Source organism: Pelodiscus sinensis, chromosome 2 (genome assembly GCF_049634645.1).
Source record: "Pelodiscus sinensis isolate JC-2024 chromosome 2, ASM4963464v1, whole genome shotgun sequence".
Lineage (NCBI taxonomy): Eukaryota > Metazoa > Chordata > Testudines > Trionychidae > Pelodiscus > Pelodiscus sinensis.
In genome coordinates, this window is record NC_134712.1 from 248,005,862 (window position 1) to 248,033,262 (window position 27,401).

Here is a 27,401-nt window from a genome sequence, read left to right on the forward strand (position 1 = left end):
CCAGGAGCATGGAGAGGGCAGGTGCTGGGGACAGCAACACTCCACCCCCAGAACAACTACCGCAGGCATTCTGGGGGCGGAGCGTGGGTGGGGCCAGGCTGGAAGTTTGGGAAGGCAAAGCCTTCACCCGCCTAAGCCACCAGACGCCCATGGCTGAGATGGTTTTACAAAGGTCCTAACGACATGGCCTTGTTACCCAAGATGAGATTCAGGCCCACTAGCCTTTAATGAAGAGGAGATTTTGGTCCATGCAATGTAAAATAAACATTGAAAGGATTTAGTAGAGATGGGCAAAATGTTTCCCCATTTCAACATTTCAAAATTGGGGATTAAAAATCGAGGGAGGAGTTTATGAAAATTTCTCCTGATTTTGATCAACTATGAGGCTAGTCAAAAATGTCCAGATTTTAAAATTGTGATTTTTTTTTTCAATTTTTCCAAAAATAGCAATTTTTTTAACTAACGTTTGTGACCAGACCTACAGCCTAGCCAGAGTGCTTGGAGCAGCCTGGCAGTTTCTATTTATTTGCAGCAGATTTGGCATCACTCACATAATGCCATTTTTGAAGTAGCTTTTGAAGGCCTCGGACTCATGTCCCTCCACCTCTCGATGTTGCACTGGGCTCCCCCCAAGCATGTCATCCATCTGGGTGACGTAGAAGGCCGCAGCGCCCTGCTCATCCTGAGAGGAGTCCTTCCCTATCCAATAGTGCAAGTCCGTCATGAAGCCATTTGCGGTTTTCTTGTTCTGGGAAACACAAAAGCAGTAGTGAGAGGTCAGTGGAACCATGTGTATCTGCAATCCAGGAAGGAGGACAACTATGTGTGATTGGCATCTTGTGACTAATATCTCTGACAAGGGAGACCTGGTATATAAATTAGAACCAGATCACGGAGCCTTTGTGCAGGCAAAATCACCCATGCAGTCAATGAGGATCCCCGAGCATCGAAAACAAGATCTACCCTTAATATTCTCCATGCAAAAACCTGCCCGAGGTCAAGCTTTCCTACTAGGGCTCAGCCCTACCACACAGAAGCTCTTGGGAATTTTGCCAGTGACTTCAACAGAAGTAGGATTTGAGCTGTAAAGGACTTTGGGAGGTCCTGATTCAGGAAAACATTTCATGAAACTTAGGCACATACTTAAAACTTTAGCATGTGTTCAGTTGTTATGTGTGTATGGCCCCATTACTGTAGTGATTAAGTACCTCACAATCTTCATTTGTTCTCAACACTCTTGCTAGGTAGGGAGATGTTGTTATCCCCAGTTCATGGAGGCACAGGTGAGGTGACCTGCGCGCGCGCACGCACACACACACGCACACACACGAAGCCTGTGGCAGAACAAGGCCTCAATCCCATGCACCCCACTAGCACTAACCACTCGGGTGGCCCATGAGACTAGGCAGTTGCCTAGGGTGCCGCCGGCCCGGGCGCCCGATGATGACATCATGGGCTGGCCTCAGGCCGCTCCTGTAACCACTAGGCCCCTCTTTTCCCTCCCTAGCCTAGGTCAGGGTCTGTGTGTGGAAGCTTGCAAGCTGCCCTTACTCTCGTGCTAGATGAGTGTTCTATTGGTTATTAAATGCGTGTTCCTAGCTACTTTCAGATCCTTGGCTCAAATGCTATTATGCATGTGCATTAAGATACATTCATAAATTAGATGATCACACACTGTGTTTCCCCACAGGATCCCTGGCTCATCAAGTACAAGGTGGCAGAATGAGATGTTGGTAAATCTGGCATTTCCTAATTTTCTGAGTCGATGATTTTGCAGCCGTATGATACACCCACAATAAATACAGAGTGACTACCGGTGGTGTGTGAAACCCTACCGACTCTCAAACACAGGCCAAGCTCCAGCTAGGAGCAAATATATGTGTGTTTGAGATTCTTAAACTTCCATTATGATTCCTATTGTGTAACAAAGCCAAATAGCCTAAAGAGAAAAACCAAACCCTCTGGAAGCAGGTGTTTTGTGAATTGTGCCGGGCATTTTTCATTACCCACAATGATAAACTCCAACATCCACTGCGGAGGAAAATGAAGAGAGACTCATTTTATAGCATGGGTTGAGGCTAAGTTCTGTGTATCTGTTTTGTTCTGAGAAAAGTGCTTAGATAACATTGGTGAACACTGGTTTAAGAGCCCAAATAGAGAGCAACTTGATTTTTTTAGATCTAGTTGCTCAATCGGCAGTGAAATCACTCCATTTAATGTACAACCTTATATGCAGCTCAGAGCTTTATTGCTATAGTCTGGCACCCTCTGGTCCAGCAGCACTTGTGGGCTGGCATGATTTTCGTTAGCCTGATGTCCACTTATCATGGGTGTGGACAAGTTTCCCGCAGTCCCATAAAATTTGTTTACAGCCACCAGTCCTGGCTCTCAGTGTTCTGGGCTGTTACTTAGCTCTAATTTACCCCTATCTGTCTTCTAAGAGTCCAGTAAGCAGTGGAAGTGCTGGTAATGTTGCTAGATAATACTGACCTCCCATGGTTTGGCAAATTCTCTGGTTCGGCACTGGTCAGATCCCAAGGGTGCTGGACTAGAGAGGTTCAACCTGTACTAGACATCACATGACTTGCCCTGGACCACACAGCTTTGTCCCCATGAAGAACAGGAAAATTTTTCAGAGGGGTAGCCATGTTAGTCTTTAACTGAAAAAACTTAAACAACAAATAGCTCTGCAGCACCTTAGAAACTAACAAAAAAAATAGATGGTATCATAAGCTTTCGTGGGCACAACCCACTTCTTCAGATGAATGGAGTAAGGGATCCAGGCTACAAATAAATAGCAGAGAGAGAGGGGATGGGGAGGGAAAGAGAGTGTCTGTGCTAAATGAGGCTAATAGAGTGGGCTGTAAGTACCAGGTGTTTAGCTTTTTATAGAATCCTAGGGCTTGAAGAGATCTCAAGAGGTCATCGAGTCCAGCCCCCTGCCCAAAGCAGGACCAACCCCAACTAAATCATCCCAGCCAGAACTTTGTCAAGCTGAGACTTAAAAACCTCTAGGGATGGAGATTCCACCACCTCCCTAGGTAACCCATTCCAGTGCTTCACCACCCTCCTAGTAAAATAGTTTTTCCTAATATCCAACCTCAGGAGCAGCCTGAGACCGGCTGCGGCAGCTGGCACCCCAGGCAGAAGGCACACTCAGCATCCCTGCCTGCACGGTCGTCAATGGCCATAACGTCATCATCAGGCGCCCAAGCGCCCCATGACATCATCATCGGGCACCCCGGACCGGCAGCGCCGTAGGCGACCGCCGAGTCTGCCTATGCTCACGGGCCACCCCGTCCAACCTAGACCTCCCCCACTGTAACTTGAGCCCATTGCTCCTTGTTCTGCCATCTGCCACTACTGAGAAAAGCCCCTCTTCATCCTCTTTGGAACCCCCCTACAGGAAGTTAGTTGAAGGCTGCTCTCAAATCCCCCCTCACTCATCTCTTCATTCTCTTCTCTATGTCATTAGGGTGCGGAATGCAGCAGCCCATCCAGGTCAGGTCTTTGTTCAAACCTTGGTTTCATTTACAAGTCTGACACCTGTACTCAAGGTTTGAACAAGGGGCTGTCTAAGTGCAGGGCAGACATTTGGATTGGGAGGCAGGAGGGTCGTAGAGTTGAGGCTGCAGCCCAAATGTCTAGACTGTAATTAAACAGCCCCTTAAGCCCAAGTTGCCTGGCATGGACCAGCCGCATGTCTCGCTGCAGGGTAGATAAACTCCTCAATACAGCCCCACCTTTCCTCTCTAGTCGGGAATCTCTCAGTTCTGTCGTTATTCCTCAGGCAAGATTTCCATGGACATCAATGGGAGCTGCGTGCTTTCATGGCAGAGCACACACAGCTGTGCCGGAGTTTCCGCCAACCCTGCATCAGCTTGAGAAATATGACTAGCTGCAAGGCACAGCCTTCCCTTTTGTTAAAGGAGATCCCATGGGTGCCACCCTATGAGTCACGGAGCCGCAAGGCAGTAGTCAGGCAAGGCCTGACCTGGAAAATTAAGCATGTCCCAGCACGAAGAAGCTGAGTCTTCTAACGCTGGGATGACAAACACCCCTCCACCAAATAAACCCTGGCTTAGTCCATGTGCTGCTGCATCAGCCTGATGAGCGGGACGGAGAGACCCATCGGAGTCCACTGGAGCCCTGTGGAAAACCAACGGAATAATTCTGCTTCCCCTCCCTAAGGAAGGTAGGGCAGGATTTGGGGTAACACAGCTCTGCCTGAGCTTCCATATGTAACGCACTATGGGCAGGACTTGGCAGAGATGGGGCTGCCTATGGCCCACACAGACTACGCGGATCTACCCAATTCGCTGCCGGGGCTATGGAGGAAGGGGAGATTGGAAACCCCTTTAAGCCAGGGGCTGCGACAACACGCCCTGCACCATGGTTTCCGTGGAACCTGGAGTGATCTGTGCAAATGAAGAAGAGTTGGGGGAGGGATAAAGAAGCCCTGATCCGGCGCATTGTCCTGGACTATCACCCGGAACTTCTGCTGTTGCAAGTCAGGTGCTCAGGCTAGCTTCTCAGAAGGGCCTCAGCCTTCAGACCGCTCGGGTCAAGTTTCAAGTGAGCTCGGCTCAAATTCTGAGTGAACTCACGAGGGCTCCTGATTCCTCTTCTGGTTTTCTTACCCCTGAACAATACTGTGATTGCAGCACAGGACGGGAGACAGGAAACCTTCCTTCTAATCTATTCCCAGCTCTGCTTTGCATGGTGTCTCTCTGTCTCTGTGTGAGACCCTGGGCAACTCACTCATGCCGACATTTGCAAAACCCAACAGTAATATTGGCTTCCAGAATTTCTAGGAACTCAACTTGAGACACCTTAGAGGGGCCTGATTCTCACAAAAGGGTGGATCCCTCAACCCCAGAAAACGAGGTCCTTTTAAAAAGTATAGCCAAAACCAGGCTACCTTGGCACACTCCAAATGCAGCCGTCATTTTTCAAATTACAGATCTTCACCTTGGTGATCCCTGGAAGGAGCACACAGCAGAAGCAAGAGCCTGAGAGTTATTTCAAGAGGCCATAGCAAAGCTGATTTTTTTTCCATGCATCCCCCCACCTGTCCCCCCCCTTCCCTCTTGCTGCCCCTCTGGCCTCTTTCAGAGGGAATATGCAACAGAGTTGCTTCAGGCTGCAGTAGGGATGGTGAGTAAATTACGTTTTCCCATGGTGCTGCTGGAACCGGGCACACGGTAGTCACTTGGGTGGTTAATGAAACAGTGTAGAGCCAGACATACTGACCTTTGCGGAACTTACTTACATATAGTATGATGTAACAGTCTCCTTCAAAAAAGCCCCCATACGCCTTTTCGGGAACAGGAACCATTTTCATTTTCTGCAAGAAATCGGAAAGGGCGACCATCAGCACAACATGCATGGACAAGATACTGCAGGGAGTTAGCAGGGTGACAAATGGCGTATCCCCTTCTCCTTGGGATATGGCCCTAAGCTGCGCTCAAGAGAGGGAAACAGCAAAGATGCAAAATCCAGCCCTGCTGAAATCAATGGGAGCCAGGATTTCACACTAAGCACCCTAGAGTCTTGCTCCAAGAGCCATTGCTGCCTTGTCTTTCTGCTGCACGGTCTATGTCACTGGGTTCACCTTTGTAACGGATTTGAACCTGGGACCTCTGAAGCTTAGTATTGGAGCTTCTATCCACTGAGCTAAAAGCCAGCTGGAGCTCAGCCCAGGCTGAAGAGATCTCTTGGTCTTATCTGTTGCTGTGGTCTAGGTACCACTGCATGGGACAGTGACCCATACTAGGTGTGTGGGTTACACCTTCACAGAAAGGAACAGGCTGGCCAGGAGACCACTAACCTGTTAGAAAGTCTGAGAGTCCCACACGTTCTAACTCCAGCCACCTACCCAGACACTCCCGCTGGTCAAACCCAATCCTTTGATGCTCCCCGCCCAGCTGTCGTACTCCAGACCCTGAGGGGCCCTGAATTGCAGGGGTGGGATCCAGGTGGCCTGGAGGATTAGTGGGGGGTCCAGCTCTGCTCTGCTGGTTCCTGGCATCACTTGGGGTGGGGGAATGGAAGCCAGAAGGAGTCAGGGTGCGGGTTTGGGAGAAGAGGTGGAATGTGGGTAGGGAGGGGGAGGAGCAGGCCTGGGAAGAGGCAGGCAGGGCTGAGCTGGGACAGGTTGCTCGCTGCTGATGGTGCCAGGCCCCCCACTTCTCCCTGAAACACAGGACCCCCCGAAGTGCAGTTGCCCTGGTCTGCCCTATGGCTGGGACAGCTATAAGCCCAAACCATGGGCCCATATAACTCGTCACCTATGGTGACAGGCACTGGAGACTATTCCCAGCATGTGTGTAACCTACAGACAGAGCAAGCCCAAAGACTTTGGCTCTGAGCTGCAGGGCACGAGGCTCTGACACAGCACCCGTCACTATGCTATTGGGAAGCCACTGATGATGTGTCCAACAAATTGCTGTAGTGGGGGGTGAGTCAGGGCCAATGGTAGGCTCCTAGCTAGGAAAATCCATCCCTAATTTTCAAGGCGGGATAAAGATGGACGGCAAATTTAACTTGGTTTTAGGTGAAGCCTGGAAGTGCCGGCTGAATTTTCCCGTAATGATTTAATGGACCATTCAAAAAATTACAGATCTATACAACTCTGGTGCCTCTGTGGAAGTACATGGCTTCCCTTCGAGGGCAGTGTGGCCTTGTGGGAAAAGCTGTAGACTACTACTTGGAACACCCGACTTTGCCTCGAGTTGCTGTTGCGTATGCTGCATGCCCTCATGCTCCCTCTTTCCTACCCACACCCCCGTCTGGTTAATTGGTAAGTTCTTTAGGACTGTCTCATGCTCTCTTTGGACAGTGCCCAGCTCAGAGAGGCAATGGGGGAAGGAATAAACAATAAAGCCACCCAGTGCTCAGCAGACATCTCATCTTCCCTATGATGAGCAGCAGCGGTAAAGTCCTACTGGTGAGGCTTTGACTCAGGCCTTTAGTGCTTTAAATCAAGCGAGAAAGCCCCATGCTGTGACTGCGGAAGTTCAAACCCCGCTGTTAGCCTGCACAGCATCAAGGCTCGCCATTACGGGAGGGTTTGACTGGGGCATTTGACCTCGTGGGGCAGCGCCATCCCAGAATGGAGCATTCCTAGCTCCTCTCAAACACCTATTCCTTGACAGGAAGAACAGCATTGCGCAAGAGGGGGCAGTGTAGACGCTCCTTCTTGTGCAAGAGCCTCTTCTGAAAAAAATGCTGGCTCATTCGGTATGCAAATAAGGCTCGGCGATATTCCATGCTTAGCCTCATTTGCATATTACTTGCACAAGAAACCACTAGTGTAGACATAGCCCTGGTGTGGTTCACTGTCCCATGCAGTGGCACCTCGACCACAGCAACAGATAAAAACTAGAGAGCTCTACAGCATGGGCTGAGAGCCAGCTGACTTTTAGCTCAAAGGGCAGCAGCTCCTCTACTAAGCTCCAAAGATCGCAGGTTCAAATCCACCTGGGGGCAGTTACATTAAGGGCTCCCCGTGCCCCCACCCAGATTAGCAAAGAACAACCGGTATGGATTTCTGGGCTCCATTCAGATTTCCATTGAGTTTTTCAGTTCACGTCAAACAGGAATATGAAACCCAGCAAACTCCCTGGGAATGAAATTCAGACCCATAATGTGTGGTTTATGACTCACTCGCTATTTATAGAGCACAGACCTGGGTGAGCTTAATTTCTGCGTGCCCTGTGTGTAGGCAGTGACTGCGTACACTGTATGTAGGGTGCACTACACACAAGGGCATAACATTGTAATTTCCCAGGCATGGTGTGTTCTGTATCGGGCCTCTTTATCAACACAGAGCTAGGCAATCAAGAGAGGTCTCAAATTCAGGTTAGAGAGCAGGCACACGGTTTTAAACTGGGATTCGCCCTTAGAACAGACTACCAAGAGGAGCTGTTCTCCATCTCTAAGGGTCCTCACATCACATCCCCCTTCTGCAAGAATGAGGCAAAGCCAAGTGTCTGGGCTCAGTGCAGGGGTCACTGGGTGAAACTCTATGGCCTGGAGACCATAGAGTGGATGGAACATACTGGTTGCTTCTCGTCTATGAATGATTGAACCACACAGAGCTCAAAACAATGACCAACGAGTAGCTGAAAGGTGGGCGTGGCGTATGCAGGGAAATAGAAGCATGGCTGATGAGAAGCAATGGAATAAGGCCAGAAAGGAACCAAGGGTGGAGGTGACTACAGGAGAAAGGCTGTGACAAAGTGATCCACTACTTATTCCATGCGGAAACGGTGGAGAGTCGACCCCAGCGCTTGGGCGTTTCAAAGCCCAGTGAATGACTGAGTAGTAAATGCACTGTGGGGACAATCCTGCTTTGGAGGGAGGAGCACGGAGGTTGGAAGGGAAATATATGGTCATGCCAATTTTCTTCCACAATTTGATCTGAGGAAGCAAAATGCAGGACAATGTAGCACTTTAAAGACTAACAAGATGGTTTATTAGATGATGAGCTTTCGTGGGCCAGACCCACTTCCTCAGATCAAATAGTGGAAGAAAGTAGTCACAACCATATATACCAAAAGATACAATTAAAAAAATGAACAAATATGAAAAGGACAAATCACATTGCAGAACAGAAGGGGGATGCGGGGGGGTGGGAAGGGGGAGGAAGGAAGGTAAGTGTCTGTGAATTGCTGATATTAAAGGTAGGGAGAGTGGGATGTTTGTGAGTTAATGGTATTACAGGTGATAATTGGGGAAACTGTCTTGGTAATGGGTGAGAAAGTTCAAAGTATTGTTAAGTCCTTGTTGGCAAGTGTCGAATTTTAACATAAATGACAGTTCAGAGGATTCCCTTTCAAGTGCAGATGTAAAAGGTCTTTGTAAAATTCGACACTTGCCAACAAGGACTTAACAAGACTTTGAACTTTCTCACCCATTACCAAGACAGTTTCCCCAATTATCACCTGTAATACCATTAACTCACAAACATCCCACTCTCCCTACCTTTAATATCAGCAATTCACAGACACTTACCTTCCTTCCTCCCCCTTCCCACCCCCCCGCATCCCTCTTCTGTTCTGCAATGTGATTTGTCCTTTTCATATTTGTTCATTTTTTTAATTGTATCCTTTGGTATATATGGTTGTGACTACTTTCTTCCACTATTTGATCTGAGGAAGTGGGTCTGGCCCACGAAAGCTCATCATCTAATAAACCATCTTGTTAGTCTTTAAAGTGCTACATTGTCCTGCATTTTGCTTCAACTACCCCAGACTAACACGGCTACATTTCTATCACTGATCTGAGGAAGTGGGTCTGGCCCAAGAAAGCTCATCATCTAATAAACCATCTTATTAGTCTTTAAAGTGCTGTATAGTCCTGTCTTTTGTTTCAGCAAGACCAGACTAACATGGCTACATCTCTGTTACTATGTTTCAGAGGGGTCATCACACCTCCTGCTCCGCGCTTCCTCTTGAAGCTCACAGCTCTGTGACAAAGCCACCTGGAGATCCCGGCAAGAGGGTGGAGAGCTTCCAGCAGTCGCCGGGCAAGGTTGGAACCCGTGGACAGCCCTGGCCTATGTTCAGGTGTGGTGGTGGGAGAGGGGGTTTGACAAGAGGTGGCGCTCCATGCTGGAGAACCCCTTGCGACATTTCAGTGCTGCTCACTTTGCTAGGCAGTCAGTGCCCAGACACCATGGGGATGGGCAGGATAGAAAACTTCAGGCAGGCAGGTGATCCCCGCGACTGTGGCCTCCTGAATTCACTTCATTTGGTACACATAGGGTTAACACACCAGGTTACGCAATCTGTCCTAAGTGTGTATGTACACACACACACACACACACACACACACACACACACACACACACACACAGAGTTTTGCTTTGCTAAACTGCAGCATGAGCCTGCAGGTTCTGCAGAATCCACGCCACACACTTCTCCGGTGGCCCAGCTGGTTTCTCCTCATACCAGTACGTCCTTGAGGAACAGATTTGCTTTGAATTACAGCTCCCCTGGAAAGGGGCGCGGCACCAACAGGGAAGTGCAATGACTTTCCCTCATTCCCAATGGCAACATCTTCACCAAGCAGGTTTCCCTGCCCGTGAGAGCCACATGACTAAATCTCTGCCCAGCTCCTGGGGCTCCGTTCTCTGAGCCTCGGGCCGGGCTCCTGTTTGGGGCACGCCCAGCAGCAGACGACCTGCGGTGGAACCACCTCTCAGGGAAGAGGCACTGGTCACGTCTAAACTGAATGCAGAGGCCTCTTTGTTCATCCGCAGCCTCCCGCTGGGAGCAGGTCACAAGGAGGGATTTAAGAAGAGGGAACAAAGGGCAAGGAGAGCCCCGCACACTAAGTGAGGGTCTACAGTAGAAAAACAAGCACATATCACAGCTGGCAACAGGCCATTAGCACCAGTGCTAAGCTACCATAGTTGCTGTGACTAATCGATCTGCTCTGGAGAGGAAATGCAGGCTTGTGGCTAAGGCAATAGCTTAGGTCCCAGAAGAGCTGAGCTCAGTTCTTGACCCTGCCACTGACTCACTATGTAACCTCGGGCAAGTCACTTAATCCTATGTTTCTAAGTTGTAATGCAGAACTAGAAACACTTCCTTTCTCCCACCCTTGGCTGTATCTATTTTGACTGAAAGCTGGACAAAGTGTAACCCACACACCTAGGGTGGTTACCATGCAGTGGCACCTAGACCATAGCAACAGCTACGATCAAGAGACCTCTACAGCATGGGTGGGCGCCAGCTAGTTTTTAGCTCAGAGGGTAGCAGCTCCTATACTCCACTTCAGAGGTCCTAGGTTCAAATCTGCTTGGTTCTGGTTACAAAGGCAGGGACTGTCTTTTACAGAGTGTATGTGCAACACCTAATGCAGTAAAATGCCTGAGTGCTACTGTAATGAAGTAGCAATTTCAGTCCTGGGCCAGAGCATTCCTGTTTCCTAAGCCAGTATTATCCCAGGTTTACAGTGTGGGAAACTGAGGCACGGCACTGTGGATGAATGTTACATAGAGAGTGGGATAAAGCTGGGGAAAGAATTTGGGTCTCCTAAGTCCTACTCATCCATCATCTTTAACTACAAGACTATCCTCATTCACCTAAGCAATTTTCACAGCATCTCGTTTTTGTAAAACACACCCTCCCCTCCCCTCCCCCGCCCCAGTCTGTGAAGGATGCACCCCTCTCACCGTACCTCTATGGTCCATATCTGCAGCCCCGGCTTTCTCTCGATAGTAGGGAGGCCCATGTCAGGGTCTGTCATTCTGCTGATGGAACTGCAAGACAAAGAGCAGCATAACCATCCAATTCGACAAAACAGGAAGCTCAGGGCAGCCTTGGCAGAGGTTTGGTGGGTTGAGTGAGCCAAATAACAGACTTGCTCCGAGCGGTGTCATTTCAAAAGAGGATCACATGCTGCCCCACGCTCTCATTTGGCCCACGCATGCACTGGACAGGGCCAGACAAGCTGCCAGGCCCAGCATGAGTCAGGCATCGTACCCACAACGAGGCGTTTGGAGCAGAACATCGGCCCTGCCTGCGAGCCCTTTGGCTTCCTACCTCCTGCCCTGTGCTGCGTGGCAGATGGGAGCTTCCGCTATGTGCAAAATGCAGGGATCTCCCCTCCCCCTCCACGCTCAACCTTCTTGCGGGTGAGTAAAAGCAAAGAGGCCGTTTCCAGCAGACAGGATAACTGGGAAAAGCGACGGGACCTTGTCTGCAACGGGTGTCCCTCCCCGGAGCGCTATCAAAGCCAAAGACGGGACTCCAATTTACATCAGCTGAGGCGCTCGCCCACTGCTTTGCCTGTAGGCCCAAAGGGAAGCGGGGGGAACAACATAAACAGCCATTTTTGTTGGGAGCTGTGGTTCTCTTTGGGAAATAAAAATAGCTTCAAGCATCTTGCACTCTTATGATCAGCATCATCCATCTGTAGGACAATTTGGGACAGCCACCCAAGTCCCCACGGCAGCCGCCTCAACCGACCTATGGGTGAAGTTTCTCCAGAGCAGAGGCAGGGGGGAGGAGGAGGAGGCAGGGTGTTGTCTTGGGCACTATTTTTGGGGGGTAAGGACTTATGCGTATGTCCATTTATCAAACGACTTTCATTGCAGAGGCAGCCCAATGTACATACAGATGATTCATTTAATCCATCAGTGACAGGCAGCCACCTCTGGGGTACAACCCAACAGTTCATCACCCACTCACAACACCACGCAACTGCTTCAGCCAGGAGGTGAACAGGGACACAAGCGCCAGTGGACACGGCAGAGGGAAGTTTGAATGCAGTTTAGGCAGAGTACTGGGGGCTAACGCTCCCTCTCCCACATTTCCATGGAATACCTGAGCTGATGCCCTGTAATAAACCCCGACAGCTAGGAGCTTTATTGCCCTCACCATTGTTGTTCAGAACTTCTAGGTAACAGGAGGCAGAGGATGTAGACCAGTGTGGGCAAAATTGAGCCCAGGTGCCAGATCCGGCCCGCCAGGCATTTCTCTCCGGCCCACCCAGATGATTAGCAGAAAGTGCACACTTCCAGCCGGTCGCCTGTGTTCCGCTGCCTGCCTGCCTTGCTCTGTTCTGCAGCAGAGAGGAGTCTTCTACTAGCTGTGCAGATGGCGGGGAGGGGGGGAAGAGGGTAATATGGAGGGGAGAGAAGAGAACTGAAGTCACTATGCTCCCTTGCACTCCATCTCCACAGAGCAGGGGTTGGGAAGAGGGAGACACACATCGGAGCTGCTCCTGTCTGAACCCTAGATGGTAAGTGACTCAGAGGAGTGCAGGGTTGGGGAGGGGGAGACAACAGAGCAGGACAGGTTTCCCATAAAGAGACAGAACGTGGCTTCACTTGGAAACTTACCCAGCAGCAGCCGGCACACACACTCTGTGTCGCTGTCACACATCCCCAGTCTGTGCCACACTGCCTCTGTGCCACTCCCAGACTGTCACACAAACTCTGCCCCACACACTTTCCCAGTCTCTGTGCTGCACACACTCAATCTGTGACACAAAGTCTGTCTCTCAGACACAAAGTGTCTCTCTTTCATGCTCACACACTCTCTGTCTTTCTCCGTAGCCCCCAGTCTCACCCCTTCTCCTCAAGGCCTTGCCCTTTCTGGGGGGCCTGGAGCTGGCCCGCGATTACGCATCAAAATTTCTGAAGTGCCCCCCCCCGCAAAAATTACTGCCCTCTTACTCCATAAACACAGGCTGCTGCCACCTGAATGAAAGTAAACCATGTGTTATCAGTATAAGGTCTATGACATGCAGGTGGCCTGTTCTCAGAATCTCCAGTAGATGGCAATAGAGTGCACATGCACCAGCCAGCTCTCTACTGTACAGGCAGTCCCCAGGTTACGTCAATCCAACTTACGTCGGATCCCTAGTTACGAACGGGGTGAGGCAACCCCGCACTAGCTGCGCCCCCCCCCCCACCCCAGCAGACCAGGGAGACGCGGAGCGGCTTTTCTCGCCGCAGAGGACGCGGGCGGCGGGACCGCCGAGACGCGCTGCCTGACAGGTGGTTCAGCCGGCGCTGCCCCGAGCTTGAGAATAAAGGACTTAGGGAAGTGAGGTGTGGGAGAATAAAACTGAGCTCTGGAGAAATGTTTGGCTAGAGTTTCCCCTACAATATGTACCAGTTCCAACTTACATACAAATTCAACTTAAGAACAAACCTACAGTCCCTATCTTGTACGTAACCCGGGGACTGCCTGTATTTACAATCTTTGGGAGAAATTCTCCCCTCTGTTAAAGTATTGGAGAAGCACAGGAGCAATGAAGGGTATAATGTGACTCACTAACTTGATCTTTTCATCCGTATGCCAAAAGCCCAGTGACGGTGTAATTCTCCGGCTCCCAAATTGGGTTTGCTCACAAGACAGGTAACTATTTATACTAGTTTTAAAAAATACCTGGATTGCATTTTATTCTCAGCCTACCTTCCTGTTGAATGAAAGGCCTGCATTGATGGCAGCCAGCCAGTCCTGCCCCTCATGTGCTTCCTGGTCCTTTGTTAAACTGCATGTATTATGTATCCGTTCCACAGAATATTATTGTTGAATCAGAATTTGGCAGGGCACCAGATGTTTTCCCTTACAGGCCCCGGAGCTCCTAGCAGAACTCAGGTGTTTGGACAATATGCCCTTCTCTTCAGTAAAAGGGTTACTGCAAAAGATTCCACGCACCAGCCGAGCTGGGATAATCAGCTTGAAATAGCACCCAAACACTCAGATGAAAAACTATAATCCAAATGTCAGGTTGAAAAGAGTGATTCTTAACCTTTACCACACCAAGAACCTCCCTTCCCTCTTTAATTATTCCCTGCTCCCTGCCCATATTGAGACCAGAGCAGACACAACCTCTGGCCTAGAAACTATAATGAGGTGCAAACCTCACCTGATCAGCTGTTTTAATGAGATTTCAAGTATATTTCTGCCTGAGGCCAGGCTTGAAATACCACAAATACAACCTTTGGTCACGGGGCTGGTCTTCAGTGGCGGTTTTCAAACTTTTTTTTCTTGAAGAAAATTGTTGATGCCGCGACCCAACATATTTTGACTAGAGTGTGGGCTCCGGGGCGGGGCTGAGGATGAGAGCTTTGGAGTGTAGGAGGGGGCTCTGGCTTTCTGGGGGGGGGGGGGGATGTCAGGTCTGGGGCAGAAGGGGCTTGCCTTAGGCAGCTCCCGGTGGTGCTAACGCAGCTTCCTGCCTCTCCTGGCACCGCAGATCATGCTGCACCCCAGAAACAGCCAGCAGCAGGTCCCCAGCCAATGGGAGTGTGGAGCTAGTGCTCAGGGCTGGGGCAGTGCGGACTCTCCCTTCACCCTTCACCCAGGAGCTGGGCCTGCTGCTTGCCACTTCTGGGGCGCAGCACAGTCTGCGGTGCCAGACAGGCAGGTAGCTGCCTTAGTGCCCCTCCCCCTGGCTCACCTGATCTCCCGCAGCACTGAGACCCGGTGCCTGACATTCCACAATCCAGTCCTGGGTCGCCACTACTGGTTGAACGTGATCTGTAGCAGGAATGTTCTCATTCACTCAGCCTCCATGCAGACACAAAAACCAGTTGCCCATGTCTTGTCTATGCCACAGAAGCATAAAGCGTGGGAACGGTTATAACCTTCTAGATCATGGGTTCCCAAACTGGGGGGGGGGGCATGCCCCCCTGAGGGGGCATGAAGAAATTCCAAGGGAGGGCGCAAGGCAACCCAGCCTCTCCCCCACAATCAAGTTTTGCTGCCCTGATCAGTTTCTTTCTTTCTTTTTTTTTTTTTTTTTTTGCTCAGCAAGTCTTGCTGCTATTTTTGGGGGAGGAGGGGCATGAGGGTTTTCAGTCTTTGGCCAGTGCTATATGAAACACAGACTGAGAGGAGACATGAGTAAATGCCACCAGGGAAAAGTGTCCATCATAAAGCCTTGAGCCTCTTCACCTGTTCAAAGGACACAGCCACTCAAAGGAGCAGGTCGCTTGTCTTAAAGACTGTTGTATTCAAAGAAAAAACAGGACTATGTAGCACTTTAAGACTAACAAGATGGTTTATTAGGTGATGAGCTTTCGTGGGCCAGACCCATTTCCTCAGATCAAATAGCGGAAGAAAATTGTCACAACTGTATATACCAAAAGATACAATTTTTAAAAAAGTGAACACATATGAAAAGGACAAATCAAATTTCAGAACAGAAGGGAGATGGGGGGGGGGGGGGGAGGTAAATGTCTGTGAGCTAATGATATTAGAAGTGATAATTAGGGAAGCTATCTTTATAATGGGTAAGATAATTAATGTCTTTGTTTAAACTTAGGCGTAAAGTGTCGAATTTAAGAATGAATGTCAGTTCAGAGGATTCTCTTTCCAGTTGTTGTGTTCAATGCATTGATACTTTCTGTATGATGGGTGCATGGGGGCAAAGAAGGGCATGGCCCCTGATCAGTGGGGGCATAGGAGAGGGATATGCAGCTTCTTCAGCTGCAGTGGGACAGCAAGTTCTTCCACCCCAGGGCTGCAATGGGGCGTCAGGCAGGGCCATCCTTACCCGTATGTAGAATATGCAGCTGTGTAGGGCACCTGAAAATTTGGGGCACCACTGGGTCCTAATGTCCACCCATCTGCTCTACCTTTCCCTGGTCTGTGGATCTGCTTGTTTCAGAGACGATCTAGTTAATTTTAAAGCAAAGAATTCCTCCACTGAACACCGTGAAAGAGCCATTCAATGGGCAATGGAGCCATTTAAGAAGCATTTGCCAAGCCCAGGCATATGCTGCTAGTTGCTAAATTTACGGAGTTAGTTCAGTGTTTCTCAACCAGTGGTACAAGTACCCTTACGGGTACTCAGGAGAATTCTGAGGGGTATGTCAACACAACTGAAATTTGGAGAAAACTGAATTTTTGTTTTAAGTTTCACAGCGCTTTATTATTTTTGTACTTTTTACACCCAAAAATGTCACCACCCACCTGGCTACCATTAAGTTATTTAAACAAATAGTTATTTTTCTTCTACAATGGTAGAAGAAAAACATTGAGTGTATGAAAACTATAGGTATTGGGGGTACTTTTTTTCTTTTAAAGGGTTCTTCATAAAAAAAAGGGTTGAGAAACACTGTGTTAGTCGACAGGGGCTTAGTTTAAAATTTGCTTTAAAACTATTTCATTGGAGTGCTGCCGAAGATTATACGAATCACATCTCTAAAAATCCTTACCCCCACCGGGCTCTCATCTGGCACAAGGGCACAAGTGTAACAGCACTATGTAGGGCCCTAGAAATCCGAAGGACGGACCTGATCCCAGGTCTTCCTCCAGTCACAGAGGTAGGGGGCAGAACCAGCTCCTCCAGCTGTGGGGGGCACAAAAAATGCACCTTCAAAAGCAGTGACATTTGTGTTCATGCGTGTGAGTGTGCGTGTGTGTGTGTACACGACTGTACACGTGTGTGTTTGTGCACGTGTGTGTGTTTGTGTGCACACATGCACGTGCATGCTGACTAGAACTCGTGCAGGAACAAGACACAGTAGGGGGCAAGGACTCCTGAGACTGTCCACAGCTCCAGAGCGATGCCTCTTTGGGTGATTTGCTGGGGACTAGAGCCTACGAAATGAAGAAAAGGCTTTGGGGAGGGGTGGGGGAAGGTAAGGCTGAGTTGGGGAGACCCAGGGCTCATCTTTTCATTCAGCAAACCAACAGGACCGTCTGTCCAAGGAAAGGCACCAAGCCTTGCGGAGAGGGGCGAGGGCCTTTCAGCCCCCTGCAGCGGAGGAGGGGCAAGGTCAGATTGACCCTGGTGGTTACCCTTGGAGAGAAAGCAAGGCAGTGGCTGGGAAGTCGAACCTCTCCCTGTCAGGGTAGCACTGAGACATCCATCGGCCAACAGCAGCTGTCCTTGGCCTGCCTCAGCGCTCCGGAGAGGCCCTGGGATCTGCAAGCACTGAGGGGCCCTCCATGAAAGGCAGAAAAAGCAGATGTGAGCAGGCCTTGCCCTGCTCTGCCCTCCAAAGGCTTCAGCCACTTGGCCAAACATTCTGTCTCCTCATTGTTCCACGGCCACTTGGCATAGTGAATGGCACTCGCTACCCCACCCATGTGCCAATCACTCCTGCAGATTGTGTAGAATAAGAAAACTAAACAGGAAATTGCAGAACACTTCGGGGGCAATGCCACGGCTTAGTACTCCCATGGCCTCTGCCGTGTTGGCCAACGCTCCAGGGATTCCAGGGGCGACCGCCGAAACGATACGTCTGGACGGCTACAGCTTGAGCTAACCAGGCTGACCTCCCTAGCGGTGGGCTGTAATAATGTGTACCCTCTGACGTGCAGCCCAGAGGGAGGCCTGTAACACACACATCTCAGTGGAGCACACTCCCATCATGTACCACCAGAGCCACAATGGTACTTACTCATAGCTTTGTCCGCGTGCCAACTGTGGCGCCTCCATTGTGCGGGGGTGAGGATTTTGCTCGAGGAAGGAAGGAGCAGATGACTAACGTGTCAGGGTCACTCCCAGGAATGGTTAATAAATAACAGTTCAATAGCCCTGCCAGCAGTCACTTTCCTTTTGGGATGCATATTTACTTGGTAAAAATAGAGGTTCCGTTTCAGATCTTTGCAGATTCTCTGGCTTCATTGGATTTGGGTGTGGGGAGGGAGGAATGAAAGATTCAGAAAGGCATCCGGGCTTCATGTCAAATGCCCAAAGAACAGTGTGAATTGATGGCTTTTCTGCATTTCAACAGCACTCTGACCATAAAAGCCCCAAAGGACAGGACTACCATGCTGTAAAGCTGTGCTTTCCGACAGGCTGTGCTGATCTGAAAGCTAGGATAATTCACCATATATTTGAGACAGTTTGTCCATCTGTGTGTTCAAGAACTCCTCCTGACCGGTAAGCTCTAGAGCCACTTAATATGGTATACAGCTTCCTCTTATCATAACTTAAAGCCGTGTAAGGATTTGGTTGTGCCTGGAATGGGATTGCTTTTCATATAACCACACAAAAAAGCAACAGAACAACAAGGCAGGTGAAATGGGCTGGCTGGGGTGATTCCCCATACAGGACTGTCCCAGCCACGAGCCTCCCCCCACCCCCGGTGCCTTTTAGGAAGGGTGGGGTGAAGCCCCTCACCCCCAATTTGTATGGGGACATTGCTGGCTGTTCCCCTTGGTCAGGGAGTGAGGGGAAAGTGCACAGTTTGCTGCCTTCCTCACTCTGGCTGGGGAATGCAGGAGGCACACAAACCAGGACCTGCCCCAGCTGGGGTACATGCACCCTTCCCTCTGTGCCTGCTGGAGCTGCAGCAGCTGTGGAGAGGCGCTTCTCACCTGGCCCCAAGCTGCTGCAGTGAGAGAGGGCTGGGGTTGTCCTTTCTCCCTGGGGCAGCCTGAATCCCTCATTCCCAGTCCCTCCCCACAGCAATGATTTCCATGAAGAAAACAATAAAATAACTGAGTTAAGGACTCAGGCAACACCAGGTAAATCTTCTGTTAGGTGATATTTGAACTGGTACTGGATAGTCTAACTTTGGCTGTCCAACTGCCCACACCCTGTCTATGTTGGGTCTAGGCCCTTACCCCGGATCCTGCAAACTCAATGCGTTATGCACCTGAGCACGCCGATTGAAATCAGTCTGCGGTACACACCTGTGCTGATGTCCAGTCAATCAGACCTAACTTGCGAGCACAAAGCCACCCAGAGGCACCACCCCCCTCCAACCATTCTCGTCATGCCTGGCCTAGCATTTTGCCTGCCCCAGAAGGAGACAAAGCAGCCTGCAGTCCAGTTGGAAACGTCCGGCACAAAGGCCCAGCAATGGGTTTGTCTGCTTGGTTGGGCGTTTGGTCAATGAAGACTTCTGCCTTGAACAAGCTTTTTTTTGTTTAACCTAGCACCTTCAAAGAGAAAGCAGGTGCACAAAAGGGAGGGAGCCTCATGTCCTCTCCTAGAGGCCATGCAAATGCTCACACCACAGCGCATTGAACTTCATCATGCTCTCAAACCGTACCATGATGGGATGAGGCAAGCTGGGCAAACAGAATTTTTGGCAGGGAAGGGAAGAGGTGCTCTGCAGTATTTGCCACTACAGCATTTGTCTGAAGGAAAAACTACGGAAAACAGCACTCAGGCCCTATCCTCCTGGCTTCCCTAAAACACTCCCACAGGGACATCTTGGCACATAAGAATGCTTGAAAGGCAAAAGCTGGAAGGGTTCTCACCGACACTAGGTGTGCGAATGGGGCACGCCTAGTAGCTTCACTCCATGCACAGTCAACCTGTGGAACTCCTTGCCAGGGGGTGCAGTGAAGGCTAGAACTTTAACAGGGCTCAAAAAAAGAGCTAGATAGATTCATGGAGATTAGGTCCATCAATGGCACCCGCCACGAAGCCACCTTCAATTCTCAGAGCTGCCCAGAGCGTGCAGTGTGATGGTCCAGCGGCAATTTATAGGGCCCTTTAGACTTGCCGGGCCCCGAGAAACTGCCCCTTTCCCTCCCCCCGGTTGGTGGGCCTGTTCAGTAGTTTCAAAGAACGAACAGATGACTCGCAGCCTGATCTAGACCAGTCACGAGCAGACGAAGAGGCCCCCGGTGTCAAAGAACAAGTCTCCCCAGCAATCAGTGATGTGGTGTGGAGAGACCATGTCACTGAGCATCAGTGCGTCCTGCAGCCAGCTATATGGGGCACAGGCTGGGGCCCAGGTGGCATGAGAGCACCAGCAACCAGCAGGGAAGCAGCTGACCCCCTCCTCCTCCCTGCGCCACCGAGGCTGGGCCGTATCCCGAACAGGGACACATTTTTCTCTAAGCCAGGCACATGGGCCTGGCACTGACTCCTCAGTCTCTGCACCGTCTCTGAGGGGAGCTGCACGCAGAGCCACTGGCCAAACCATGGCAAGAACCTGCCGAGTGCAAACGCTGGGTCAACATGCGCGCCGGACGGGTGAGGCCTCCCCAGGCCTTTGGCTGGGTGCCTTGTTTTCACAAGCACAGCAAGAGAAAGATTGACTCAGCCTCTCCTACAGGCAGGGGAGCGGTCCCTGTGCAAGCTTCTAATGAAGAGATTATTGACTTAGTAAGAGGATACAGATCAGTCCCGGGGGAGCAGCAAACACTGAGATGAGTAACGCCGCCAATTGATCAGGAACACATTTATCCTTCTCCAGATTCCTTCCTGCTCTGCTCTAGCGGACAGGCTCTGCCTAAGCACCCTGCCTGAACAGGGACGCAGAACTACCCGGCCCATTACAGGAACACGCCAGAATCCTTTTTACTCTACCTCCTCCTGGACACCGTTCTGGCCAGACTTGTTCCCAGCAGCTCCTTGGGGTCCGCAGCCTAGAGGAAAAGGCTGTTTCCCGCTGCCCCTGGGGGAGATTGATCTGAATATATTGTGGCTGTGCCCAATGGGAAAAAGTTACCACCACCCAGGGTGGGGCGCGGAGGGAATGCGGGGGGAGAGAAAGCAGGAGCAAGCACTTCCAGCTCCCTGTGAATACACCGAGCCACCTCCAGAAGCAGCCTTTGGCATCCGGACAACGTTGGCACCAGGTTCATCCCAGGTGCCTGTTTCCGGGCAGAAGTGGCTGGGACTCAGCTGCGGCTGCCGGGGGAGGCTAGCTTGCCCTTGGTCTGGCGAGCACACCCTGAGGCGCAGCCGTGCCACACACAAACAAAACGAAAGTAGAAGCACGAAGGAGGAGAGATAAGCAGCTGCTGATCCCCTCACTCCAACGTCCACTCCTTGCAGGCGTCCGCATGCAGCAGGGGGAGGGTCTTTGCAACAGAGCCAGACTTCCAGGTGATCTCCCCTTGGGAGAATATTAGCAGCCCCCTCCTGCTTGTCCTATGGTCTCTGGGGAAGCCGTAGGGAACATTCAGAGAGCTGCTGGAAACCGTGTCGCCCCTCACCAGTGGGTGTTGTTCTATTGCTGGCCGTCGCGTGCGCTGTCAACCGTCGGAAGCAGGCGGGACATTGCACCCGTATCCATGGAGGAGATGAGCGTGCGACAGCTCCCAGCGCATGGACTTCACCCGTTAGCTCAAAGCACAGAACCTCATGCCCTTAGCTCAGGGGCGGGGAGTTGTTACACCTGCTCTCCTGCTCTTCCAGGAGCCTGGCCTGCCAGTGGAGTTGGGTGCCCAGTCCTAGCCAGTGGAGTTGGGTGGGTGGGCACTAGGGATGTACTACATAAACCAGTTAACCAGTTACCCGGTAAGTTAGTTAACGCCTATTACGCCCAGCGGCATGTAGGGCAGCAACGAAGGTTCTCCATTTTTGTCCGTCTTTGGCCATTTTCTCCAGTGTGTCCCAGTTGTAGTTCATTCTCTTCATGTCTGCCTCAACAGTACGCCGCCATGTTGTCTTGGGCCTCCCCCGTTTCCGTCGCCCTTCAGGCGTCCAGTGAAGTGCTATCTTTACAATGGCATCTGCCTCCCTTCTCATCACCGGCCCTATCCATCTCCAGCATCTTCTCTAATAAGGAGAGTGGTCATGTCCTCCTGGTGGCATCACAGGAGCAGATCGTGGCTGGAGATTGTTTTTGGCCAAAAGATGCGATGTTACCTGGTAAGCAGGTGGCTTACTGGCCTGCTTGCCAGTTAGACGGTTAACTGGTCTGTCTGTCTGGACCCTGCCCATAGCTGCAGCAGGGCCAGGACAGTCCCTACTCCCTGAGGCCATGCCAGGTACAGGGATTGTGCTGGAACAGACCCGATGGCTGGACCAGCTTCCGCAGCCCATGGTCGTGGCGGGTCAGGGGTGAGGCTGGGCCCAGAGCAGCCCCTCCCCCAACTGCAGGCCGTCATGCTGCAAGCGGGGGAGGTGGCTGCTCCAGGGTTAATGGTTCAAACCCAGCGTTTAGCCAGTTAACATTTTAACCGTTAACTAACATCCCTAGTGAGCAGAAGGATGGTGGATAAATTAACCCTCACAAAGGGGCGGGGAAAGTGATGCTCCGCCCAGAGCGAAGGGAGCAGGGAAGGAACGGGTCCTCCCTGAAGCAGTCGTGTCACGGCACTCCAGACACATTGCTCTCCTTGGGGCTGGGGGGGCAGTTTATGCATTGCTTCATGCCCCGGGCTCAGCCCACTGCCCAGCCTAGCCCAGAAAGGCTCTGGTGTCAAACAACCTCCCACCCAATACAGCTTTACAGGCTCGGGCCCTTATGTTTCTGCTTGAGGGCTGAGCAGACCAGTATTGTGTCCAAACAAACGACTCTACCCAAAAGGCTTCTGTCTGTGCATAGGCGGGGCCAGAACCCATGAGCGATGCAGAGTAGCGTCCAGTTCCCTCCTGCTTGGACTGATTCTTAGCCCTTTGACAGTCCCAATGGCACAAGAACAAACAAATACAGAGACCAGAAAAGACTCTCTACAGGTGATTGGAACAAACAATAATTCACAACATGTCTGAGGGGTCTCACCCTGAAGGATGTCAAAGAACCCTAAAGGCCACGTGCCAAACCTTCCACAGAGCCTTTTGGCTGAAGGAGGAGCACATAATTCATCACAGGTACTAGTATTTCACCAGCCACTGGAATGCAGCCACCTCTGGGGCTGAACATGGCAGCTGTTCCCCTGAAGACTGAGGCACACTTTAAGAATTCAGGAGAGGAAATGAAAAAAGATGGAAAAAAAAAAGTCAGCCTCCACCAACAGATAGCACTACACACCTGGGCTGTGTCTACACTGGGCCACTTATTCCAGAAAAGCAGCCGCTTTTCTGGAATAACTTGCCAGCTGTCTACACTGGCCGCTTGCTTTTCCAGAAAAGCAATGACAATCTACTGTAAAATTGTCAGTGTTTTTCCAGAAAAACTATGCTGCTCCCGTTCGGGCAAAAGTCCTTTTCCAGAAAAACTGTTCCAGAAAAGGGCCAGTGTAGACAGCACAGCAGTCTTTTCCTCAAAAAAGCCCCGATTGCGAAAATGACGATTGGGGCTTTTTTCTGGAAAAGCGTGTCTACATTGGCCACAGACGCTTTTCCGGAAAAAGTGCTTTTCCGGAAAAGCATCCTTCCAATGTAGACGCACTTTTTCCGGAAATACTTATAACGGAAAACTGTTCTGTTTTAAGCATTTCTGGAAAAGGGTGCCAGTGTAGACATAGCCCTGGGTTCTTCTATCTCCAATTCCACTGCATAGCAAAGACTGAATTTTAATGTTGATACATGCGTGTCTATATATGCCTGTATGTATTTTATTTACATGCTGATGAAACCTTTACATCACATAGTCCCTCAAACGTCTAGCTAATGTATGTTCTAACCAGGGTTCAAACTCCTTTTCCCCAGGTATTGAGATGGGACCCCCAGTGAATAACTTCAGCTTCTGCTGGAGTTTGACCTAGCATGAGAGAACACAACCTTTTCCAGTGCTTGCTGTAGTGCTTTTGCCCAGTCATGTGCTGAAGTCGCAGACCCCAAGGTACGGGCTGCTGAGCCTGGGTCCAACAAACCTGTTGTACTAATAGCAATTTCCTCAAAATATCAACCCATTTGTTCTCCCAACTTAGTGAATCACTCCAGATGTGCTTGCGCAGGACACTGACTCAGATGAGCTCCCCCAAAATGTAACACCCACAAACCCCAGTTTGGGCAGGCTTGAACCACCCCTGAAGCTAAATGCATGAGCCTGAACCAGGTGACTCTTATCTAGAGCTGTAGAAGAGACCCATTCATCTCTAAGGCCAGGTCTACATAAGACCCGGAAACTTGGCTTACAGTACACAACTCCAGCTACTTAGCATACATAGCTGGAGTCAACATTCCTCGATTCAAGTTTCCCTGCCATTCCCACAGTGGGAGGCCTATGGCAGCAAATGCTCCCGTAGGCTTCTCTTACTCCTGGCAAGAGCAGGAGCACTGGCGGTGACCTCTGAGTTTGATTTAGCGAGTCTTAACTAGACTCGCTAAATCAAACTCCAGAAGATCAATTGCAGCAGCTTCGATCTTCTGTGGTGTGAAGACAAGGCCTAAGTGTGGTGTGTGAGTTACACTAACAAAGCTTCCCGAAAGAAGAATCCAGCTTCTAGGGCAGGATGTGTTCTATCATGTCTAGTTGTTCTCATAAGAGCTGCTTTAAATACAAGCTAGCCAGAGGCCTAGACTTCATGCTCATGACAAACCAAAGGAGCGGTTTTTTGGTTGGGGGTGGGTCTGAAACACTGAACAGCAAATTCCACACCACAGGCCCAGGATGGCTGGCCCTCAAGGATACAATTGAGCATCCTCTAGATCAGTGGTCCCCATCCTTTTGGGGCTGCCGGGCACCCGGGGGCACGGCCACTCATGTGCTGGGGCCGGCGCCGCCCCGCGCCACACACCCGAGGGCTGGCGCCGCCCCGCACCGTGCACCAGGGTGGGGCTGGCCCCAATCACTCAGTGGGCGCACAGAAATGGCACCCATGGGCACCGTGTTGAGGATCACTGCTCTAGATCAAGTCTCTCTGAGGTAGGCAGAGAGCAACAGAGAAGTGTGGCCAAGTGCTGAACCAGGAGAACAAGAGCAAGAGCAGCCTTAGGATAATGCAAGGCACAAATCTCAGGAAGGGAAGTTGTTTGGAAGGAACTTGGCGTGAACAGTCACATCCAGGCCAGGGAAGCAATGACATTAGTGAAACAAGAAGTGGCTCTGAGCCGTGAAAAATCGCTGGCGTGTTTTTCCTCAAGGCCATTAACCCCACCCCCTGGGAGGCGTTAGGTGGATGCGAGCGGGGGGTGGGGGGGGGGCAGGAGTGTGAGGTATGTGTTCTTCTGTGGCTGAGGGTGAGGGAGAGGTGCGTACATGGGTACCCTGGCTGGTGTGCGGCTTTCTTTGCGCCTCAGGTGTGCGTCTCAAAGCAAACACAGTGGCTTTGCCTCAAAGCATGGCATGAGGCCACCGTTCCCATTTGGGAAGCCTTAGCAACAGTTGCCACAAAGTCCTCCTTAGCAAATAATGTCATGAGACCGACGTCAGTGCTGGAGGGAGGAAGGGGCAGGGAGGGGAAGAGAGGCAGCTTGTTTGTTCAGTCAAAACAAGCGCACCTGCCTTTTGCCTGCTGCCAGGCCATGGAAACACCGTCAATGATTTCTCCAGCTGGATTGGGCTCTCTGGTGCAGCTCATGGTCTTTGAAAACAAGAAGCATCCACCCTGCAGTGGCTCCCACAGGAGAAGGCCTTGAAAACCCCCCAATGAACACTAGGAAGGAGGCTGCTCCTAGGAGCCGTCTCCTGCCACTTCCCTTGAAATGCCTGAGCCACACCTAGCTTTGCCCAGTGCCTGCAGCAAGTCATGGAAAGGCACGTTTGCTTCAGCTACCGTAGGACTTGCTTGCATCTTTTGCCAGTATATTCCTTAATGAATGCCACTCTCCCACGGAAGCTAACGTGTATGGTATCTCCTTCACTTCCTCTTTTTCATGTCCCTAGGAGACGTGCCTAAGAAAAATACCAGCAAATAAGCCTAAAGTGAAACTCCATTACAAACCAATTCTCCTGAGTGCCATTTGGCTCTCAAACAAACAAGGCGAACTTGGGAAGTAACCAGCGCAAACACATTATATACCACCGAGGCTTCACTTGCTTTGAAGCAGCAAACTGCGTTGGAATCAGACTTTTAGCCTCTCGATTGATTGATTCCATTCAGGACCCCCGATCACTTCCCCTCCACCTCCAGTGGATCAGCGGGACTAAAAATTCAACTTTAAAGCAATCCCGCAGAAAGTCAAACGAGGAGTGTTAAACAAACAAACCGGTCAATTAGGTGTTGCATGAAAGGAAAAGCAGTTCTGTGGCAACAAAGAATGGAATGTCATATTCTTCCTCAGTGCAGAGTTGCTGAGAAGTAGCTCTGCCACATTCTCAGAAATCGGAGAACGAAAGTTTGCATTCACATGAAAATCTCAGTCCAGACCCTTTGGTTGTATAACTGGAGCTGTCCTGGTTGACATGGGCTGAGGATCTAGCCCCATTTCAATGCAGCTGACAGGCAATTCACTGAGCTTTCTTCTGGCACCCAGCAAGCGTACTCATGCAACACTTAGAAATGAAATTAAAAGGATTAAAAAAGACGCTTACCTTGCTACACGGTGTAAAGTCTCCGCCTTGCCAGCTAACCCCACACTCAGGGTTCTCTCCTGTTCAGCAAACTAGTTTCAAGCACTTTTGTTTGCTGCTCCGCCACCTCCGTCAGCAAGGGAACTGCAGAAATCAGTAATTTAATACTGTATTTAACTGCATGGAACCTCCTACTGAGAGATCACACCCTTTCTCTTCAATGAGGCTTGCTAAGTGTCAGACACAGAGAGTGGGGCTACCCAGGGAGACCTTAGTGTCCACCTGCGAGAGCTTCCTTCGGGGCTCTGCGGACACAGGGTGGTAGATTAGTGTAAAATAACCACGTGACAAATTCAAGGGGCATTAATGCCACCCCCCAAGACCTCCCTGTTCTAGCTTAGGGGTGGGGAATCTTTTTTTGGGTTGCGGGCCACTGATTCAGAAAAATCAGAGGCTCATTTAACTGCCCATCCAGTAATGTGATCTATGCCATCCAATGCCAGCAATGCCCCACTGCAATAGATATTGGACAAACTGGACAGTCCCTATGGGAAAGAATTAACGGACACAACTCAGATATCCGAAAAGGGAACATACAAAAACCTGCTGGGGAACACTTTAACCCAGGGGTTCTTAACCAGTGAGGTGTGCTTCCCCAGGGGAGGTGTGACGGGCATACAGGAGAGGTGTGAGGTGCCTCACAGAAAATTTATCGCAGGGAAGCCTTTGCTGGCCTGAGGGAAGGTGGCTGTGGGAGGCCCGGGCCAGGTCTGTCTTGTCAGCCAGGAGCTCTGGACAGGTCTCTGTCTCCTTCAGAGGCTAGGCCCTGACTGACCTCCCTGGCAGAGTTCTTATAGTCCTAGCCACGCCCCTTAGCTTCTTGTCG

The 27,401-nt window shown here is 50.6% G+C and overlaps 1 protein-coding gene across 1 annotated transcript in view; it reads right to left on the bottom strand.

The window, feature by feature from the left end:
* Positions 1–26,694, bottom strand: part of VILL (villin like) — a 58,416-nt gene extending 31,722 nt beyond the window's left edge. Inside the window, exons 1-4 of the mRNA XM_006120573.3 lie at positions 26,537–26,694; positions 11,191–11,272; positions 5,273–5,347; positions 552–748 (exon numbers count right to left, since the gene is read on the bottom strand). Of these exons, the coding sequence (XP_006120635.2) occupies positions 552–748; positions 5,273–5,347; positions 11,191–11,259 (341 nt within the window). The 5' untranslated portion in view covers positions 11,260–11,272; positions 26,537–26,694. The remainder of the gene's footprint in view (positions 1–551; positions 749–5,272; positions 5,348–11,190; positions 11,273–26,536) is intronic.
* Between the last annotated feature and the right edge of the window lie 707 nt (positions 26,695–27,401).